Source organism: Passer domesticus, unplaced genomic scaffold (assembly GCF_036417665.1).
Source record: "Passer domesticus isolate bPasDom1 unplaced genomic scaffold, bPasDom1.hap1 HAP1_SCAFFOLD_276, whole genome shotgun sequence".
Taxonomy (NCBI): domain Eukaryota; kingdom Metazoa; phylum Chordata; class Aves; order Passeriformes; family Passeridae; genus Passer; species Passer domesticus.
This window is the reverse complement of record NW_026990055.1, coordinates 24,428-44,654: the sequence shown is the minus strand read 5'-3', so window position 1 is coordinate 44,654 and position 20,227 is coordinate 24,428. Positions and strand designations below refer to the sequence as shown.

Here is a 20,227-nt window from a genome sequence, read left to right as displayed (position 1 = left end):
AAATGGCAATTTTGAGGAGAAAAAGGGGATTTTTGGTTAAAAAGCGGGAATTCTTGTAGGAAAAATGGCAATTTTGAGATGAAAAATGGGGATTTTAGGTTAAAAAGTGTGAGTTCTTGTAGGAAAATGGGAATTTTGAGGAGAAAAAGGGGGATTTTGGGTTAAAAAGTGGGAGTTCTTGTAGGAAAGTGGGAATTTTGAGAAGAAAAGTGAGAATTCTGGGTTAGAAAAGTTTGTTTTTAAGGTCGGGGGGAAGGGGTTTTTGGGGTCAGTGAGGGGGGATTTGGGGCTGTAAAAATGGGGATTTTGGGACTGTAGGATTGGGGGAATTTGGGGATTTAGGAATGGGGAATTTGGGGGATTTTGGGGCTGTAGGATTGGGGGAATTTGGGGATTTAGGAATGGGGAATTTGGGGGATTTTGGGGCTGTAGGATTGGGGATTTAGGAATGGGGAATTTGGGGGATTTGGGGCTGTAGGATTGGGGGAATTTGGGGGTTTTGGGGTTGTAGGATTTGGGGGATTTGGGGCTGTAGAATTTGGGGGATTTGGAGCTGTAGGATTTGGGGAATTTGGGGATTTAGGAATGGGGAATTTGGGGGATTTGGGCTGTAGGATTTGGGGAATTTGGGGATTTAGGAATGGGGAATTTGGGGGATTTGGGGCTGTAGGATTTGGGGAATTTGGGGATGTAGGAATGGGGAATTTTGGGGGATTTGGGGCTGTAGGATTGGGGGAATTTGGGGGTTTTGGGGTTGTAGGATTTGGGGCTGTAGAATTTGGGGGATTTGGAGCTGTAGGATTTGAGGGATTTGGGGATTTAAGGATGGGGGAATTTGGGGGTTTTGGAGCTGTTGGACTGGGGGGACTTGGGGCTGTAGGATTGGGGGAATTTAGGGGATTTGGGGCTGTAGGATCAGGGGGATTTTGGGTGCAGGGATCAGAGGAATTTGGGGCTGTAGGAATGGGGGATTTCAGGGATTTGGGGCTATGGGATCTCGGGGATTTGGGGTTATGGGAACAGAGGGATTTCAGGGATTTCAGGGATCTGGGGCTGTAGGAACAGGGGGATTTAAGGCTATAGGATCAGGGGGATCTGGGGCTATGGGGACGGGGATTTCAGGGATTTGGGGTCAGGGATTTGGGGTCAGGGATCAGGGGGATGTGGGGGGCCCTGACTCCCCCATTCCCAGCCGGGGATGTACAATGGGAACGGGGGGATTTGGGGCTATGGGATCAGGGGGATTTCAGGGATGTGGGGCTGTAGGATCAGGGGGATGTGGGGGGCCCTGACTCCCCCGTTCCCAGGCCGGATGTTACAATGGGAACGGGGGGATTTGGGGCTATGGGGATCAGGGGGATTTCAGGGATTTGGGGTCAGGGATCAGGGGGATGTGGGGGGCCCTGACTCCCCCCGTTCCCAGCCGGGATGTACAATGGGATCGGGCTGCCGACGCCGCGGGGGCAGCGCACCAACGGCTACGTCCAGCGCAACCTCTCGGCCCTGCGGCCCAAGAAAGGGGGGGCGGGCGGGGACCCCCCCCCCCGGCGAGAGGAGGAGCTGAGGCGCCTGGAGGCCGCCCTGGCCAAGAAGCCCAACGCCGACATCCTCGACCACCAGCGCAAGAGGAGGGTGGAGCTGAAATGCCTGGAGCTGGCCGAGCTCATGGAGGAACAGGGGTGAGCTCAAAACCGGGGAAAGCGCCCCAAAAATGGCCCCAAACAACCCCAAAATGCCTGGAAAGAGAGCCAAAAATACCAAAAATGGTCTCAAAGAACAGCCCTAAAAAGCCCCAAAATTCCCTGGAAAAAAGAGCAAAAAATACCTCAAAATAGCCCCCAAAAATACTAGCAAAATAGCTTGGAGAAAAGGACCCAAAATTCCCCAAAAATAACCCCAGAATAACCTGTGGAATGGCTGGAGCTGGCCGAGCTCATGGAGGAACAGGGGTGAGCTCAAAACCGGGGAAAACGCCCCAAAAATGGCCCCAAACAACCCCCAAAATACCCTGGGAGAAAGGGCCAAAAATAGACAAAAATGGTCTCAAAGAACAGCCCCCAAACACGCCCAAAATACCCTGGAAAAAAGAGCCTAAAACACATAAAACATCCCCAAAAATACCCCAAACCAGCCCCAAAAGTAGTAGTAAAATAGCTTGGAGAAAACAGCCCAGAATTCACTAAAATAACCCCAAATGAACCCAAAAATAATCCATGAAATGGCTGGAGCTGGCCGAGCTCATGGAGGAGCAGGGGTGAGTTCAAAACCGGGAAAAACGCCCCAAAAGTGGCCCCAAACAACCCCAAAATACCCTGGGAGAAAGGGCCAAAAATGGTCTCAAAGGAACAGCCCTAAAAAGCCCCAAAATTCCCTGGAAAAAAGGGCCAAAAATACCCCAAAAATAGCCCCAAAAATCCTAGCAAAATAGCTTGGAGAAAAGGACCCAAAATTCCCCAAAAATAACCCCAGAATAACCTGTGGAATGGCTGGAGCTGGCCGAGCTCATGGAGGAGCAGGGGTGAGTTAAAAAATTGGGGAAAATGCCCCAAAAATGGGGGAAAAACTACCCCAAAATAGCCTGAGAAAAAGGAGCCAAAAATACCCCAAAATAGCCCCAAAAAATAACCCCAAACTACCCAAAAAAGGAAGCCCCCAAATACCTGACAAACGCCCCCAAAATGGGCCAAAACAGCCCCAAAATAGCCTGGGAGAAAGAGCCAAAATTACCCAAAAATAGCCCCAAACTACCCAAAAAAAAGCAAGCCCCAAATACCTGAGAAATGCCCCAAAAATGGGAAAAATCATTGTGAAAATTGCTGGGAAAAAGAGCCCAAAATACCCAAAAATGGTCCCAAAAATGGCTCCAAACAGCCCAAAAATACCCAGCGAGAACGAGCCCAAAAAGAGCCCAAACCACTCAAAAATGGATTTAAAAATATCCCCAAAAATCCCCAAAATACCCTGGGGAAAAAAAGCCTAAATACCAAAAAATTTTGCCCCGAATTTCATTAAAATACAGTAAAAAAATCAACCTGAAATGGTCAAAAAATAGCCCCAAAAATGGCTCAAAATATTGTGGAAAAAAAACCGACCTAAAATACCCCGAAACAGCCCCAAAATAGTCCCAAACACCCCAAAAAAACCTCTTCAACGCCCCCAAATTCCCTTTAAACCCCCCCAAATTCCCCTTCAGTCCCCCCAAGCCCCTCAGGACCCCTCCCCAAATTCGGGGTCCCTCCCAATTTTCCCCTCAGACCCCAAAAATTCCCTCTTAAACCCCAAAAATTCTCCTTTAGACCCCAAAAATCCCCCTTTAAAACCCCAAAAATTCCTCTTTAAGCCCCAAAATTCCCCTTTAAACCCCAAAAATTCCCCTTTAGACCCCCTCAATCCCCCCCCAAATTTCCCCCAAATCCCCCCCAGGCCCTTCAGGCCCCCTCCCCAAATTCGGGGTCCCTCCTGATCCCCCATTTTCCCCCTCAAACCCCAAAAATTCCCCTTTAAACACCAAAAATCCCCCTTTTAAACCCCCAAAATTCTTCTTTAGACCCCAAAAATCCCCTTTAAACCCCAAAAATCCTCCTTAAATCCCCCCAAAATCCCCCCAAATTTGCCCCCAAATCCCCCCAGCCCCCTCAGGCCCCCTCCCCAAATTCGGGGTCCCCCCTGACCCCCATTTTCCCCCCTCAAACCCCCCCAAATCTCTCTGTAAACCCCAAAAATTCCCCTTTAGACCCCAAAAATCCCCCTTGAATCCCCCCAAAATTTCCCCCAAATCCCCCCCAGACCCCTCAGGACCCCTCCCCAAATTCGGGGTTCCCCCTGACCCTGCATTTTCTCTCCCAAATCCCCCCAAAATCCCCTCTAAACCCCAAAAATGCCCCTTTAGACCCCAAAAATCGCCTTTTAAACCACCCAAACCCCCCCAAATTTCCCCCAAATCCCCCCCCAGCCCCATCAGGACCCCTCCCCAAATTCAGGGTCCCTCCTGACCCCCCATTTCCCCCCCTAATTCCCCCCAACCCCCCAAAAATCCCCTTTAAACCCCAAATTTTCCTTTTTAAACCCCAAAAATTCCCCTTTAGACCCCCCAAAAAACCCCATTAACCTCCCCTAAAATCCCCTTAAACCCCTCAATCCTCCCCAAATTCCCAAAACTCCCCCCCCAAATTTCCCCCTGACCCCTCAGGCCCCCTCCCCAAATTTGGGGACCCCCCTCAAGGCCCCCCAAAATCCCCTTTAAAACCCCAAAAATTTCCCTTTCAACCCCAAAAATCTCCTTTTAATCCCCCAAAATCCCCCTTAAACCCCCTCAATCCCCCCCAAACTCCCCCAAATCCCCCCAGATTTCCCCCAAATCCCCCCCAGGCCCCCTCCCCAAATTCAGGGTCCCTCCTGACCCCCCCCATTTTCCCCCTCAAACCCCAAAAATCCCCCTTTAAAACCTCAAAAATTCACCTTTAAACCCTAAAATCCCCCCTAAATCCCCCTTAAACCCCCCAAATTCCCAAAATTCCCCCCTCAAATCCCCCCCAGCTCCCTCAGGACCCCCTCCCCCAAATTCAGGCCCCCCCTGACCCCCCATTTCCCCCCCCCCAATATCCCCCTTAAAGCCCAAAAACCCCATTAAACCCCCCAAAAATCCCCTCTAAACCCCAAAAATCCTCCTTAAATCCCCCCAAAATCCCCCCAAATTTCCCCCCAAATCCCCCCCAGGCCCCCTCCCCAAATTCGGGGTCCCCCCTGACCCCCATTTTTCCCCCCCTCAAACCCCCCCAAATCTCTCTTTAAACCCCAAAAATTCCCCTTTAGACCCCAAAAATCCTCCTGGAATCCCCCTAAATTCCCCAAATCCCCCCAAATTTCCCCAAATCCCCCCCAGACCCCTCAGGACCCCTCCCCAAATTCAGGCCCCCCCTGACCCCCCCATTTCCCCCCCCAAGTCCCCCCAAAATCCCCCTTAAACCCCAAAAACCCCATTAAACCCCCCAAAAATCCCCTCTAAACCCCAAAAATCCTCCTTAAATCCCCCCCAAATCCCCCCAAATCCCCCCCAAATCCCCCTCAGGCCCCCCTCCCCCAAATTCAGGGTCCCTCCTGACCCCCCCCCCCCATTTTCCCTTTCAAGCCCCTTCACCTTAAACCCTAAAATCCCCCCTAAATCCCCCTTAAACCCCCCAAATTCCCAAAATTCCCCCTCAAATCCCCCCCAGACCCCTTCAGGACCCCTCCCCAAAATCAGGCCCCCCCTGACCCCCCATTCCCCCCCCCAAGTCCCCCCCAATATCCCCCTTAAACCCCAAAAACCCCATTAAACCCCCCAAAAATCCCCTCTAAACCCCAAAAATCCTCCTTAAATCCCCCCAAAATCCCCCCCAAATTTCCCCCCAAATCCCCCCCAGCTCCCTCAGGACCCCTCCCCAAATTCGGGGTCCCCCCTGACCCCCCATTTTCCCCCCCTCAAACCCCCCCAAATCTCTCTTTAAACCCCAAAAAATTCCCCTTTAGACCCCAAAAATCCCCCTTGAATCCCCCAAATTTCCCCCAAATCCCCCCCCAGACCCCTCAGGACCCCTCCCCAAATTCGGGGGTCCCCCCTGACCCCTGCATTTTCTCTCCCAAATCCCCCCAAAATCCCCCCTAAACCCCAAAAATGCCCCTTCAGACCCCAAAAATCGCCTTTTAAACCACCCAAACCCCCCCAAATTTCCCCCAAATCACCCCCAGCCCCCATCAGGACCCCTCCCCAAATTCAGGGTCCCTCCTGACCCCCCATTTCCCCCCCTAATTCCCCCCAACCCCCCCAAAAATCCCCTTTAAACCCCAAAATTTCCTTTTTAAACCCCAAAAATTCCCCTTTAGACCCCCCAAAAAACCCCATTAAACTCCCCTAAAATCCCCTTAAACCCCCTCAATCCTCCCCAAATTCCCAAAACTCCCCCCCCAAATTTCCCCCTTACCCCTCAGGCCCCCTCCCCAAATTTGGGGACCCCCCCTCGAGGCCCCCAAAACCCCCTTTAAACCCCAAAAATCCCCCTTTAAACCCCCAAAAATCTCCTTTTAATCCCCCCAAAATCCCCCTTAAACCTCCTCAATCCCCCCTAAATTCCCCAAATCCCCCCCAAAATTCCCCTCCCAGACCCCTCAGGCCCCCTCCCCAAATTCAGGCCCCCCCTGACCCCCCATTTCCCCCCCCCCCCCCAAAATCCCCCTTAAACCCCAAAAACCCCATTAAACCCCCCAAAAATCCCCTCTAAACCCCAAAAATCCTCCTTAAATCCCCCCCAAATCCCCCCAAAATCCCCACCAAATCCCCCCCAGGCCCCTTCCCCAAATTCAGGGTCCCTCCTGACCCCCCCATTTTCCCCCTCAAACCCCAAAAATCCCCCTTTAAACCTCAAAAATTCACCTTTAAACCCTAAAATCCCCCCTAAATCCCCCTTAAACCCCCCCAAATTCCCAAATTCCCCCTCAAATCCCCCCCAGACCCCTCAGGACCCCCTCCCCAAATTCAGGCCCCCCCCTGACCCCCCCATTTCCCCCCCCTAATACCCCCCAAAACCCCCTTTAAACCCCCCAAAATCCCCATTAAACCTCCCAAAAACCCCATTAAGCCCCCCAAAAATCCCCTCTACACCCCCAAAATCCCCCCAAATCCCCCCCAGGCCCCCCTCCCCAAATTCGGGGTCCCTCCTGACTCCCCATTTCCCCCCCCAAGTCCCCCCAAAAACCCCATTAAACCCCCCAAAAATCCCCTCTAAACCCCAAAAATCCTCCTTAAATCCCCCCCAAAACCCCATTAAACCCCCCAAAAATCCCCTCTAAACCCCAAAAATCCTCCTTAAATCCCCCCCAAATCCCCACCAAAATCCCCCCAAATCCCCCCCCAGGCCCCCTCCCCCAATTCAGGGTCCCTCCTGACCCCCCCCATTTTCCCCTTCAAACCCCAAAATCCCCCTTAAAACCCCCCCAAAAATCCCCTTTAAACCCTAAAAATCCTCTTTAAACCCCCAAAATCCCCCCTTAAACCCCCTCAATCCCCCCCAAATCCCCCCAAATTCCCCCAAAATCCCCCCCAAAATCCCCCCCAGCCCCCCTCCCCAAATTCACCCCCCAATTTCTGCAGCTACTCGGCCGAGGAGATCGAGGCCAAGGTGGCCACGTTCCGCACCAATGCTGCTGGAGAAGGACGAGGGGCCCGGCGAGCCCGAGCAGAAACCCACGTGAGACACCCTTAATTAGCTTAATTAGCTTAATTAGCCGCTCCTTAATGAGCTCCGGGTGACTGGGAGGGGGTTTGGGGGGAAAAAAGGGATTTTTGGGGGGGAAAAATGGGATTTTTGGGGTGATCTGAGTGGAAATTGGGGTTATTTTGGGGTTCTTAGCCAGGTGAGCTCGTTAATTACCTTAATTAGCCGCTCCTTAACGCGCTCCGGGTGATTGGGAGGAGGTTTGGGGGGGGAAAAAAGGGATTCTTTGGACATTTTAGGCAAAAAAAACCCCAATTTTTTGAGGGGAAAAAAGAATTTTTTGGCATTTTAGGCAAAAAAACCCCAATTTTATGAGGGAAAAAGGAGAATTTTCTGAACGTCTTAAGCAAAAAAACCCCATTTTTTGAGGGAAAAAAGAGAATATTTGGGGCATTTTAGGCAAAAAAACCTCCATATTTTTGAGGGAAAAAAGAGAATTTTCTGGACGTCTTAAGCAAAAAAAACACCATTTTTTGAGGGAAAAAAGAGAATTTTTTTTGGCATTTTAGGCAAAAAAACCCCAATTTTTTGAGCGAAAAAAAGAGAATTTTTTGGCATTTTAGGCAAAAAAACCGCAGTTTTTGAGTGGAAAAAAGAGAATTTTGTGGGCGTCTTAGGCAAAAAGACCCCAAATTTTCTGAGGGAAAAGAGAGAATTTTTTGGCATTTTAGGCAAAAAAAACCCCAAGTTTTTGAGGGGAAAAAGAGAATTTTTTGGGCATTTTAGGCAAAAAAAAACCCCCCCAATTTTTAGACGGAAAAAAGAGAATTTTTGGGGCGTCTCAAGCAAAAAAAACGCCATTTTTTGAGGGAAAAAAACAATTTTTTTGGACATTTTAGGCAAAAAAAACCCCTTTTTTGGGGAAAAAAGAGAAATTTTTTTTGGCATTTTAGGCAAAAAGACCACACATTTTTTGAGAAAATAAAGAGAACTTTTTGTGCATTTTAAGCAAAAAAAACCCATTTTTTGAGGGAAAAAAAGAGAATTTTTTGAGAGTTTTCGGCAAAAAAACCCCATTTTTTGAGGGAAAAAAAAAAATTTTGGAAGGGATTTGTGTGAAAACAGGGAGTTTATTGGCTGGCTGGTGTCTGATTAATTAATGATGCTAATTAGGGGCACGGAGACGCACCAGCTGGCCGAGGCTAACGAGCGCAAGAACGAGCGGCTGCGCGCCGCCTTCGGCATCAGCGACTCCTACGTGGACGGCAGCGCCTTCGACCCCCGCCCGCAGGGCCAGGGAGGGGCCCCCCCGAGCCCCCCCGAGCCCCCCAGGTACCCCAAAACCACGGGGAAACACCCCAGAAATGTCACGGGAAATACAGAAAAAATCCCCAAAAATTTACCCCAAAAAAACGCCAAAAATTTACCCCAAAAAATGCCAAAAATCCTGAAAAATTTACCCTAAAAACCTCAATGAATTCATCCCAAGGAGCTCGTCCCGAGCCCCCCAGGTACCCCAAAACACAGGAAACACCCCAAAAATGTGGGGAGAAAAAATCAAAAAAATCCCCAAAAATTTACCCCAGAAAATGCTAAAAGTCCCAAAAAATTTACCCCAAAAAACCTCAATAAATTCATCCCAAGGAGCCCCTCCCGAGCCCCCCAGGTACCCCAGGAACATGGGAAAGCACCCCAAAAATGTGGGGAGAAAAACTCAAAAAAATCCCCAAAAATTTACCCCAAAAATACCCAAAATCTGCCAAAAAAGGACAAAAATTGCAAAAAAAAAAGGAAAAAAATTCACCTCAAGGAGCCCCACTCAGAGCCCCCCAGGTACCCCAAAACCACGGGAAACACCCCAAAAATGGGGGGGAAAAAATCAAAAAAAATCCCCAAAAATTTACCCCAAAAAACGCCAAAAATTTACCCCAAAAAAATCCCCGAGATCTGACAAAAAAAGGACAAAAATTGCAAAAAAAAATGGCAAGAAATTCACCCCAAAGAGTCCTCCCCGGAGCCCCCTGAGCCCCCCAGGTACCCCACAACCACGGGGAAACACCCCAGAAATGTCACGGGAAACACAGAAAAAATCCCCAAAAATTTACCCCAAAAAATGCCAAAAATTTACCCCAAAAAATCCCCGAAATCTGACAAAAAAAGGACAAAAATTGCAAAAAAAATGGCAAGAAATTCACCCTAAAGAGTCCTCCCCGAGCCCCCCAGGTACCCCAAAACCACAGGGAAACACCCCAGAAATGTGGGGGAAAAAATAAAAAAAATCCCCAAAAATTTACCCCAAAAAATGCCAAAAATTTACCCCAAAAAATGCCAAAAATCTTGAAAAATTTACCCCAAAAAAACGCAAAATATTCATCCCAAGGAGCCCCTCCCGAGCCCCCCCAGGTACCCCAGAAACACGGGAAAGCACCCCAAAAATGTGGGGAGAAAAACTCAAAAAAATCCCCAAAAATTTACCCCAAAAAATCCCCGAAATCTGCCAAAAAACCTGACAAAAATGCAAAAAAAATGGCAAGAAATTCACCCCAAAGAGTCCTCCCCGGAGCCCCCCGAGCCCCCCCAGGTACCCCACAACCACAGGGAAACCCCCCAGAAATGTGGGGGAAAAAATCAAAAAAATCCCCAAAAATTTACCCCAAAAAATCCCCAAAATCTGCCAAAAAAACTGACAAAAATGCAAAAAAAATGGCAAGAAATTCACCCCAAAGAGTCCTCCCCGAGCCCCCCAGGTACCCCAGGAACACGGGAAAGCGCCCCAAAAATCTCACAGGAAACACAGAAAAAATCCCCAAAAATTTACCCCAAAAAATGCCAAAAATTTACCCCAAAAAATGCTAAAAATCCTGAAAAATTTACCCCAAAAAACCGCAAAATATTCATCCCAAGGAGCCCCTCCGAGCCCCCCAGGTACCCCAGGAACACAGGAAAGCACCCCAAAAACATTACAGGAAACACACAAAAAAATCCCAAAAAATTTACCCCAAAAATCTCGAGAAATTTACTGCCAAAAATGCAAAAAAAACCCCACAAAAAATGCAAAAAAATACCCACCATTGAGCCCCCCAGGTACCCCAAAAACACAGGAAAACCCCCAAAAATCTCACAGCAAACACACAAAAAATCCCCAAAAATTTACCCCAAAAAATCCTTGAAATCTGCCAAAAAACCTACAAAAAATGCAAAAAAAAAAGGCAAAAAATTCACGCCCCCGAGTCCCCCAGGTACCCCAAAAATCTCCCAAAATCTGCTCAAAACCCCCCAAAAAAAGTCTCTCTAAAAACCCCAAATCTTCCTAAAAACCTCCCTGAAATACCCCCAAAATTCCCAAAACGCCCAAATTCCCCCAAAAATCCCTCAAATCCCCCAAAAATCTCCCAAAATCTACTCAAAGCCCCCCAAAAAATCTCTCTAAAAACCCCAAAATCCCTAAAACCCCCCTAAAGTCCTCCCAAAATTCCCCCTAAAAACCCCAAAATCCCCCAAATCCCCCCAAAATCCCCAAATTTCCCCAAAAATCTCCCCAAAATCTGCTCAAATCCTCCAAAACCCAAAAAAATCTCTCTAAAAAAGCCCAAACCTCCCCAAAACCCCCCAAAATCCCCCCTAAAAACCCCAAACTCCCCCAAATTTCCCCAAAACCCCCATAAATCTCTTTAAAAAAAAACCCCAAAATTCCCCCAAAAGCCTCAAATCTCCCAAATTTCCCCAAAATCGCCTAAAAATCTCCCAAAATCCACTCAAATCCCCCCAAAAAATCTCTTAAAACTCCAAACCTCCCCAAAAACCCCCCTAAAATCCCCCCAAAATTCCCCCTAAGAACCTCAAACTGCCCCAAATCCCCCCAAAAACCCCCAAATTTCCCTAAAAATCTCCCAAAATCTACTCAAAGCCCCCCCTAAAATCCCCCTAAAATCCCCAAAATCCCCCAAATGCCCCCCAAACCCCCCAAATTTCCCCAAAATCTCCCAGAAATCTTCCAAAATCTGCTCACAAATCCCCCCAGAACCCAAAAAAATCTCTCTAAAAACCCCAAAATTCCCCCAAACCTCCCCTAAAACCCCTCTAAAATCCCCCCAAATCCCCCCTGAAACCCCCAAATTTCCCCAAAAATCTCCCAAAATCTGCTCAAATCCCCCAAAAATCTCTCTAAAAACCCCCAAACCTCCCTAAAAAAACCCCAAAACCCAAAAAAATCTCTCTAAAAACCCCAAAATTCCCCCAAACCTCCCCCAAACCCCCCTAAAATCCCCCCAAAATCCCCCCTAAAAACCCCAAAATCCCCCAAATCTCCCCAAATTTCCCCAAAATGCCCCGAATTTTGTGTCCCCAGCGCTGCCCCCCCGAGGAGTCGAGCTCGCGCTCGCCGTCCCCCAAGCAGAAGAAGAAGAAGAAGAAGAAGGATCGGGGCAGGTGGGGGAAATTTGGGAATTTGGGGGGGAATTTTGGGGGAAATTTGGGAATTTTGGGTGAAATTTTGGGAATTCTGGGTGAAATTTTGGGAATTTTGGGGGGAATTTGGGGAGTTTTGGGGGAAATTTGGGGAATTTTGGGGTGAATTTTGGGGGGAATTTTGGGGAATTTGGGGGGATTTTGGGGGGAATTTGGGGGGATTTTGGGGGGAATTTTGGGAATTTTGGGGGGAATTTGGGGAGTTTTGGGGGAAATTTGGGAATTCTGGGTGAAATTTTGGTGGAAACTTGGGGATTTTGGGAAAAATTTGGGAATTTTGGGGGAAATTTGGGTGAATTTTGGGAAATTTGGGAATTTTGGAGGAAATTTGGGGAATTTTGTGGTGAATTTTGAGGATTGTGGGGGAAATTTGGGGGAAATTTTGAATTTTGGTGGAAATTTGGGGGAAATTTGGGACTTTTGGGGGAAATTTGGGAATTCTGGGGAATTCTGGGAAATTTGGGAATTTTTGGGGAAATGTTGGGAATTTTGGGGGAAATTTTTGGGGAAATTTGGGGGAAATTTTGGGGGAAATTTGGGAGGTTTGGGGGAAATTTTGAGGAAATGTGGGGATTTTGGGGGAAATTTGGGAATTTGGGAAATTTGGGGGAATTTTGGGAATTTGGGGTGGATTTTGGGGGTTTTGGGGGGAATTTGGGCGGATTTGGAGGTGGGATATGCAGAATTTTGGGTGGAATTTTGGAATTTCAGGTGGATTTTGGGTGGAATTTTGGGGATTTCTGGTGGATTTCGGGTGGAATTGGGGATTTTGGGTGGAATTTTGGGGGATTTCGGGTCTCCCCTCCCCCAGGTCCGCCAGCCGCTCCGGGGAGAGGAAGAAGAGCAAGAAGAAGAAGCACAGGTGAGGGGGCGTGGCCTGGCAGCCGGGGGGCGTGGCCTGCCAGCCTAGGGGGCGTGGCCAAACCACACGGGGGCGCGGCCACCAGGGGGCAGCACCCGCGTGCTAGGCTAAAAATGGGCGTGGCCAAGATGAGAAGGGGCGTGGCTTCGGGACAATAACTGTGCTGCAAAGGGGGCGTGGCCTGACTAGAATAAGGGGCGTGGCCTCGCTAAACCCCGCCCATTTCCCCCTCCCCCCAGGTCTGAATCCGAGGCCAAGAAGCGAAAGCACCGGTAAGGAGGGGGAGGGGCAGCTGGGGTGGGGGGGGGTGTGGGCGTGGTCTCAGGGTGGGGCGTGGCCTCCCTGCTGACGTCACCGCCCCTCCCCCAGCTCGCCCAGCCCCAAGGCCAAGCACAAGGCCAAGGAGAAGAAGCGCAAGCGGTAAGCCCCGCCCCTCTCCCCTCCCCCACTAATAACCCTTCCCCCCACCCCCTCCCCCCACCTGACCTGTGCCCGCCCCTCCCCCCGCAGCTCCACCAGCCAATCGCAGAAGCCGGAGCGCTCTTCCTCCCCGGCCGGCTCCTCCTCCTCCTCGGGCTCCTCCCGCAGCAGGTGAGCCCCTCCCCCCACCCCTCCCCCACCCTCAAACCCCTCCCCCCAGCGCCCCTCCCCCCACCCACGCCCCTCCCCCCGCCCCCCGCAGGTCCCCGCAGCGCCGCGGCCCCGACCCCGACCCCCGGCGCCGGCGCAGCAGCGCCGCGAGGAAGAGGAGCCGGCGCCGCCCGCCGCCTTCGGCCTCACCTGCCTCCGCCGCCCCTCCCCCGCCGCAGGTGAGCGCCGGGGGGGGCGGGGCCTGGGGGACTCGGGGGGGAGGGGCTTCCCGCTCGATTGACAGCTGTCTCTTCCCCGTCCCTCTCCCGGCAGGAGCCGCAGCCGGAGCCGCTCGCGGCCGCCGTCCCCGGCGCCGTCCCCCGGCGTCGCCGCCGCGGAGCCGCCGCCCGTGAGCCCCGCCCCCAGCCCCGCCCCCTCCCCCGCCCCCTCCCCCGAAACGCTCCGCCCCTCCCCCTCCATCCTCATCCTCCTCGCGCCGCTCCCGATCCCGCTCCCGCTCCCGCTCGCGCTCGCGGCGCCGCGCCCCCCGCAGCTCGCGGCGCTCCCGCTCCCGGCCCCGCTCCCGGCACCGCCGCTCGCGCTCCCCGCCCGCGGCACCGCCGCTCGCGCTCCCCGCACGCCGCTCTGGACGCCGGCCGGCGCCTCGCCGCTGCGCTGGCCCGGCACGGCGCTGGGCACGCCCCTGACCCTGCCCAACAGCATCCCCACCTCCGGCAGCGCCCGCCTGCGCTCGCGCTCCCCGCTCGCGGCGCCGATCCCGCTCCCGGCGCCGATCGCGGTCGCGGCGCTGGGGACGCTCGCGGTCGCGGTCGCGCTCCACGTCCCCTCACCGCCGCCGATCCCGCTCCACGCTGAGGAGGTCGCGGTCACCCTTGAGGAGATCACGGTCCGCCGTTCCGGCGGTCCCCGCTCGCCGATCCGGCGATCCCGCTCCCCGTTCCGGCGGTCCCGCTCGCCGCTGCGGCGATCCCGGTCGCCCCTGCGCCGGTCGCGGTCGCCGATCCGGCGTTCGCGCTCACCGCCGCCGCTCCCGCTCCCCGGCGCCGCTCCCGCTCCCGGCGCCGCTCCCGCTCGCCGCTGCGGCGCTCCCGCTCTGCGCCGCCGCTCCCCCGCTCGCCCTCCCCGTCCCCGGAGCGCCGCCGCCGCCGCCGCGGGGGCAACCGCGCGCCGCAGCCGCTCGGAGTCCTCCGGCAAGTCGCGGCGCGGCGCGTCCCGCCGGAGCCGCTCGCTGTCCTCGCCGCTGGCCAAGAAACGGCCGCGGCCCCGCGGGTCCCGCTCGGCGTCGCCGCGGCGGCGCCGCAGCCGCAGCCCCTCCCCCTCCCCCGCGCCCTCCCCCCGCCCCGCCCAGCGTCACCAAGGCCCCCTCCCCCCCCCGTCCCCGCCCGCCCCAAGTGGGTGCCGCTGGCCGAGCTGCCCCCGGCGGCGCCGCGGGTGGCACCGGGGGTGACACCGGGGGTGGCACCAGGGGCGGCCGCCGCCTCCAAGTGGGTCCCCATAGGGGGGGGCGCAGCCCCTCCCCCCGCAGCCGGCACCGCCCGGCACCCGAGGGGGGGGGCGGCGGCCACCAAAGCCACCCCCGAGGCCACCAAGGCCACCCCCGAGGCCACCAAGGCCACCCCCGAGGGGACAGCGGGTGGCACGGTGCCGACGGTGGCTGAGGAGAAGCCGCCCGCGGTGGCCGAGGGGACACCGGGGGCCACCAAAGTGGGCTCAGGTGACACCAAAGTGGCCTCAGGTGACACCAAAGTGGCTGTAAGTGACACCAAAACGCCCACAGGTGACACCAAAGTGGCCTCAGGTGACACCAAGATGGCCGCAGGTGACACCAAGGTGGCTTTGAACGACACCAAGGTGGCCAACGGTGACCCCAGAGCCGCCGCGGGTGACGCCAAGGCGCCGGTGTCCCCCTCCCAGCCCGCCCCCAAGGCCGTGTCCCCAACTGTCCCCAAGCTGGAGGTGACACCCGCGCCCCTCCCCAAGGCCACGCCCCCCGTCCCCGACCGTCCCCAAGTCCCCGGTGCCACCCCCCGACCCCAAACCCGCGCTGTCCCCAACCGTCCCCAAATCCCCGGCGCCGCCCCCCGAGCCCAAAGCCACCCCTGTGTCTCCCCAAAGTGTCCCCAACGCCGCCCCCCCGACCCCAGACCCGCTGCCGCCCCGTCCCCCCGCGCGTCCCCGACGCCCTCCCGGCTGTCCCCGCGCTCGGGGACCTTGGGGACCTTGGGGACGCCGCCGCCGCCGCCCCCGGGGCTGCCGCGGGCGCTGGCGCGGCCGCCCGGTGCCACCCTGGGGACGCTGGGGACACTGGGGACACTGCTGCCCGCCGCCCGCCTCAGCCTGCCCTCCTCGCCCGTGGCCGCCTCGGCGCTGCCCGCCCGTGTCCCTTGTCACCAAGGCCACCCCGCCCCGGCTGGGCAGCGCCAAGGGCGCGCCGCCCGACGTCCCCAGGGGCACCGGCACTGTCACCAAGGCCACCGCGGCGGCTGCGGCCACCAAGGGTGGCGCAGTGATGGACAGCAAGGGTGGCACTGCCACCAACGTGGACAGCAAGGCCACCAGTGTCACCGTGGGGGTGGCAGTGATGGACAGCAAGGGTGGCATTGCCACCAACGTGGACAGCAAGGCCACCGGTGTCACCAACGTCACCGGAATGGACAGCAAGGGTGGCACTGTCCCCAACGTCACCTGCGTTGACAGCAAGGCCACCAGTGTCACAAATGTCACCGGAATGGACAGCAAGGCCACCAGTGTCACCGTGGGGGTGGCACTGATGGACAGCAAGGGTGGCACTGTCCCCAACGTGGATAGCAAGGCCACCAGTGTCACAAATGTCACCGGAATGGACGGCAAGGCCACCGGTGTCACCGTGGGGGTGGCACTGATGGACAGCAAGGGTGGCACTGTCACAAATGTCACCAATGTGGACAGCAAGGCCTCCAATGTCACTGGCATGGACAGCAAGGTCACCAGTGTCACCAGTATGGACAGCAAGGTCACCGGTGTCACCTGTGTGGACAGCAAGGTCACCGGTGTCACCAGCACCGAGAGCAAGGTCGCAGATGTCACCAAGGCCACCCCAGGGGACAGCAGGGTCACCAATGTCACCAACATGGACAGCAAGGCCACCAGTGTCACCAGTGTGGACATCAAGGCCGCCGATGTCCCCAAGGCCACCCCGGGCGCTGTCCCCAGCGCTGTCCCCAGGGCCACCCCCGCTGTCCCCGCCGGGGTCAGCCCCCTGGGCGCCGCCATCCTGCGCGCCAGCGCCGACGCCAGCGCCATGGCCACGCTGGCCGCTGTCCCCAGGGCCACCACCGGTGTCACCAGGGCCACCAGTGCCACCAGTGTGACCGGTGTGACCAGTAACGCTGTCACCAAGGCCGCCAGTGCCAGCGGTGTGGCCGGTGCTGGCGGTGTCACCGTCACGCCCGGGGTCACCAGGGCCACCCCCGGGGCCACCAGTGCCACCAGTGCTGCGGCTCAGAGCGCTCCCAGTGCAGCCAGTGCAACCAGTGTCACCGGTCCCAGTGCTCCCAGTGCCACCAGTCCAGCCAGAGCCACCGGTGTGGGCAGTACTGGGAGTGTCCCCAGTGCCACCAGTGTCACCAGCGCTCCGAGGGCCACCAGTGTGACCAGTCCGGCTCCGACCAGTATGACCGGCGCTGCTACTCCCAGTATGACCAGTTTGACCAGTGCTGCAGCTCCAAGTGTCACCGGTGTCACCAGTACTGGCGTTCCCAGTGCTCCCAGTGCCAGCGTGGCTGCAGCTCCCAGTGCTCCCAGTACGACCAGTGCTGCACCTCAGAGCATTCCCAGTATGACCGGTACCACCATGGCTGCGGCTCCCAGTGCTCCCAGTTCCACCATGGCTGCACCTCCCAGTGCTCCCAGTACCATTGTGGCGGCTCCCAGTACGACCAGTTCTGTGGCTCCCAGTGCTCCCAGTACGACCAGTGCTGCGGCTCCCAGTGCTCCCAGTACAACCAGTGCTGCGGCTCCCAGTGCTCCCAGTACCATGGCAGCGGCTCCCAGTATCGCCAGTACCACCAGTGCTGCAGCTCCCGACGCTCCCAGTATGACCAGTGCCACCATGGCTGCAGCTCCCAGTGCTCCCAGTACCGTTGTGGCGGCTCCCAGTGCTCCCAGTATGACCAGTCCTGGCCCAGCCATGGCTCCCAGTTCCACCAGTGCTGCAGCTCCCAGCGCTCCCAGTACCACCAGTTCCACCAGTACCCGGCCCAGCCGTGGCTCCCAGTGCTCCCAGTATGACCAGTGCTGCGGCTCCCAGTGCTCCCAGTATGACCAGTACCGGCCCAGCCATGGCTCCCAGTGCTCCCAGTACGACCAGTGCTGCGGCTCCCAGTGCTCCCAGTACCATTGTGGCGGCTCCCAGTGCTCCCAGTTCCACCAGTACCCGGCCCAGCTGCAGCTCCCAGTGCTCCCAGTTCCACCAGCACCGACGCCGTCCCCATGGACACCAGCGCTCCCAGTGCTCCCAGTATGACCAGTATGCCGCCGGCCGCCGCTGACGTCACCGCTGACGTCACCGCTGAGGTCACGGCTGAGGTCACGGCCGCCGCCAAGAGCTCGTCGTCGTCGTCGTCGTCCTCCTCCTCTTCCTCCTCCTCCTCCTCCTCCTCGTCCGACTCCGACTCCGACTCCTCCGACTCCGACTCCGACTCCGGGCCGCCCTCGCCGGCCCCGCCCACCGGGTGAGGCCCCGCCCCCTCGCGCGGATTCCCTCCCCAGGCCCCGCCCCCTCGCAGGGATTGGGTGGATTCCCTTGCTGAAATGAGGCCCCGCCCCTTTCCGTGCAGAGTGGATCCCCTGCCCCAAATCAGGCCCCGCCCACCGGGTGAGGCCACGCCCCCTCATGCAGATGAAGTGGATTATCTCCTGAATGAGGCTCCGCCCCCCTATGGGGATTGGGTGGAATCCTTTCACGAAATTAGGCCCCGCCCCCACGTAGATTAAATCAATTACCTTCCGAAAACTGGGCCCCGCCCCCTGTATGAAGCCACGCCCTTTCATGTGGATTGGGTAATTCCCCTCTCCTATGCCCCGCCCACTTGGTGAGGCCCCGCCCCCTGCACGGATTGGGTGAATTTCGCTGTTAAAATTAGGCCCCGCCCCCTCAGGGATTGGATAAATTCCCTTCCCAAAATTAGGCCCCGCCCCCTGCGCGAGGCCCCGCCCACTTTCATAAATTGCCTAAAATTAAACCCAGCCCACTTTTGACACATGACCACGCCCCCCAGCTCAGGCCACGCCCCTTTTAGTTCCTGATTCGCTGACACCCACAAGCTCCACCCCCAAGTGGATTTGCCGAGGCCACGCCCACTTTCACTGGACCCATTTTATTAAACCCCGCCCATTTTTATTTAGGCCACACCCACTCTTATAAGCCCCACCCTTTCAATCAGGACCCGCCCACTTGCACCCAGGAGTTTTATATTAGGCCCCGCCCACTTTTATTAGGCCACACCCCTTTAGCGGTTAGGCTCCACCTGTATTTCTATTAGGCCACACCCACTCTTGTCAGACCCTGCCCTTTTTAGTTAGGCCCCACCCATTTTAAATTAAGCCCCACCCACTTTGTAGACCCGCTGTTTATATTTAAGCCACGCCCACTTTATTGGGCTCCACCCACTCCTGCTGAGGCCACGCCCCCGTTTTCTCTGTTGGGGTCCCCATGGGGGTCACGTGACCCATCCCAGTGTCCCCAAGGGTCCCATTTTGGGGTCCCCGAGGCCCCGCCCACCCCTGCCCAGTGTCCCCAGGGTGCCACCCACCCCGTCCCCTGTCCCTGAGGGTGTCCCCGTGTCCCCAAGGTGCCACCCACCCATGCCCAGTGTCCCCAGGGTGTCACCCACCTATTTCCCTTGTCCCTGAGGGTGTCCCCGTGTCCCCAAAGTGTCACCCACCCATGTCCCCTGACCCCAAGGGTGTCACCAACCCCCATCCCCTGTCCCTGAGAGTGTCCCCGTGTCCCCAAGGTGCCACCCACCCATGCCCAGTGTCCCCAGGGTGTCACCCACCTATTTCCCCTGTCCCTGAGGGTGTCCCCGTGTCCCCAAGGGCCACACCCACCCCTGTCCCCTGACCCCAAGGGTGTCACTAACCCTTGTCCCATGTCCCCAGGGTGCCACCCACTCCTGTCCCCTGTCCCTGAGAGTGTCCCCGTGTCCCAGGGTGCCACCCACCCATGCCCAGTGTCCCCAAGGGTGTCACCAACCCCCGTCTCCTGTCCCTAAGGGTGTCCCCATGTCCCCAAGGGTGTCCCAAGGGTGTCACGCCCCTGTCCCCAGGGTGCCCCCCCCGCTGACCCCGCTGTCCCCGCAGGTCCCCGGGCTCCGCCCCCGCTGTCGCTGCCGTCACCGCCGCCTCAGCCTCGGCCTTGGTCACCGTCGCCGCGGCCGCGCCCGGCTCGGAGCCGCCGCCCGCGGTGCCCCCCGAGGGCCCCGCCCCCGCCCTGGGCCCCGCCCCCCCGGCGCAAGCGCCGCCGCTCTTCCTCCTCCTCCTCCTCCTCCTCGTCCTCCTCCTCGTCCTCCTCGTCCTCCTCCAGCTCCTCCTCCTCTTCCTCCTCCTCCTCTTCCTCCTCGTCCTCCTCCTCCTCTTCCTCCTCCTCCTCCTCGTCCTCCTCTTCCTCCTCCTCCTCCTCCGAGGCCGCCCCCGAGGCCCCGCCCCAGCCGGCCCCGCCCCCTGCTGCGGGGACCCCGCCCCCTTCCGCTGGCCCCGCCCCCTCTGCCGCGGCCACCACCACGGCCACGCCCACCACGGCCACGCCCACCACGGCCACGCCCTCGGTGCCGGCCTCGCCCGCGGCCACGCCCACTTCTACAGCGGCCACACCCACTTCGACAGCGGCCACGCCCACGGCGGCCACGCCCCTGCTGTCGCTCAAACCCGCGGTGGTGGGCGGGGCCTCGGCTTTGCCCCGCCCCCCCCGGCTCGCTGCTGTCGCTGGCGCCGGGCGGGGGGCGTGGCCTGCGCCCCTCGCCCCGCCCCCCCGGCTCGCTGCTCTCATTGGCCGCCGCCGGGCGGGGCGTGGCCGGGCGGGGCGGCGGCCCCTTCCCCCTATTGGCCGCCCGCAGCCCGGGCTCCGCCTCCTTCCAGC

The 20,227-nt window shown here is 57.1% G+C and overlaps 2 protein-coding genes across 2 annotated transcripts; both read left to right on the top strand.

Annotated features, from left to right (window-relative positions):
- Window positions 1-1,428: 1,428 nt before the first annotated feature.
- LOC135292300 (serine/arginine repetitive matrix protein 2-like) lies at window positions 1,429-15,620 on the top strand. The gene is given in 13 exon segments (XM_064406500.1): window positions 1,429-1,679; window positions 7,127-7,172; window positions 7,174-7,223; window positions 8,364-8,556; window positions 11,554-11,618; window positions 12,469-12,519; window positions 12,759-12,791; window positions 12,889-12,939; window positions 13,030-13,112; window positions 13,205-13,328; window positions 13,423-14,501; window positions 14,636-15,487; window positions 15,559-15,620. Coding segments are annotated over 13 exon segments (2,940 nt in total).
- Window positions 14,232-17,618, top strand: LOC135292296 (mucin-2-like). The gene is made up of 2 exons (XM_064406496.1): window positions 14,232-15,850; window positions 15,923-17,618. Exons 1-2 carry the CDS (start codon window positions 15,620-15,622, stop codon window positions 17,612-17,614), a joined length of 1,923 nt encoding a protein of 640 aa, XP_064262566.1. The 5' UTR covers window positions 14,232-15,619; the 3' UTR covers window positions 17,615-17,618.
- Window positions 17,619-20,227: the final 2,609 nt, after the last annotated feature.